Raw genomic sequence first — 999 nt, forward strand, 5'->3', positions numbered from 1 at the left:
CTGCGAGGGAGGGGCTGGTGCCCAGGGGCTGGGACTGGCCCTTTGTTCTGCTCACAGGCCCCCACTCCTCTGTGGGGCCGTCCCCGCCTCAGGGGACTTTGTGGCCAGACCTGGAGACAAGGTGGCTGCCCGGGTGAAGGCCGTGGATGGAGACAAGCAGTGGATCCTGGCCAAGGTGGTCAGTTACAGCCATGCCACCAACAAGTGAGTGACAGCAGCCCAAGGGCTGCTCTCAGCCCCTTCTGTCCCCCTGCCCCACAGCCCCAGGATGAGTACTCTATCCTGTTTGAAGACACCTGCTATGCAGAAGGCTACTCCCCTCACCTCAGTGTGGCCCAGAGGTAGCTAGTGGCTTCCAAGGAGCCCAAGAAAAAGTGACACCGCCCGGTGGACTCGACATCCTCCACCATCCTGGGGCAGCACAGCAGAGGTTATGCTGGGATTAAACAGACATCCCCTCTCCACACATCTCCTGGGTTTTACTTCTCCAAACCCTTCTCCCTTGCCCAGACATGGTGACCTAGGGAGCTGGAGGCTGGGGGAGAGGTGACCATATCTGGCCCCACTGGGCATTCACTCTTTCAGCTCAGAGTTTCTCTTCCTTTCCAATACAGGCTCTACATGAACACAAATCGTATTTTATTTTAATTGAACTTTATTTTCTTTGGAGGGAGGGTCTTGCTTGTCATCCAGGCTGTCGTGTATGGGCATAATCGTAACTCACGGTATCCACAACCTCCTGGGCTGAAATGATCCTCCAGCCTCTGCTTCCCAAGTAGCTGGGACTACAGGTAAGTGCCAGCACATGTGGCTAATTACGTTACATCTTTGTAGAGATGAGGTCTCACTCTTTTACCAGGCTGGTCTCAAATGTGTGGCCTATTGCGATCCTCCCAGCTCAGCCTCCCAAATCGCTTAGATTGCAGACGTGAGCCACTGTGCCTGACTCAAAAATCATACTTTATTCTTGAGCCTATTGGTCAGGATAGATTCACACAC

At 54.1% G+C, this 999-nt stretch overlaps 2 protein-coding genes across 2 annotated transcripts in view; one reads left to right on the forward strand and one right to left on the reverse strand.

Moving 5' to 3' along the window:
- LOC105541399 (SAGA-associated factor 29 homolog) overlaps positions 1 to 464 on the forward strand; it is a 55565-nt gene extending 55101 nt beyond the window's left edge. The window contains exon 4 of the mRNA XM_011982376.1: positions 293 to 464. Within this exon, the coding sequence (XP_011837766.1) occupies positions 293 to 446 (154 nt within the window). The 3' untranslated portion in view covers positions 447 to 464. The remainder of the gene's footprint in view (positions 1 to 292) is intronic.
- The window catches only part of LOC105541397 (sulfotransferase 1A3-like), a 23969-nt gene that overhangs the window by 18179 nt on the left and 4791 nt on the right, over positions 1 to 999 (reverse strand). The window lies entirely within an intron of this gene.

The sequence above is a fragment of the Mandrillus leucophaeus genome, unplaced genomic scaffold (genome assembly GCF_000951045.1).
Source record: "Mandrillus leucophaeus isolate KB7577 unplaced genomic scaffold, Mleu.le_1.0 Scaffold24, whole genome shotgun sequence".
NCBI lineage: Eukaryota > Metazoa > Chordata > Mammalia > Primates > Cercopithecidae > Mandrillus > Mandrillus leucophaeus.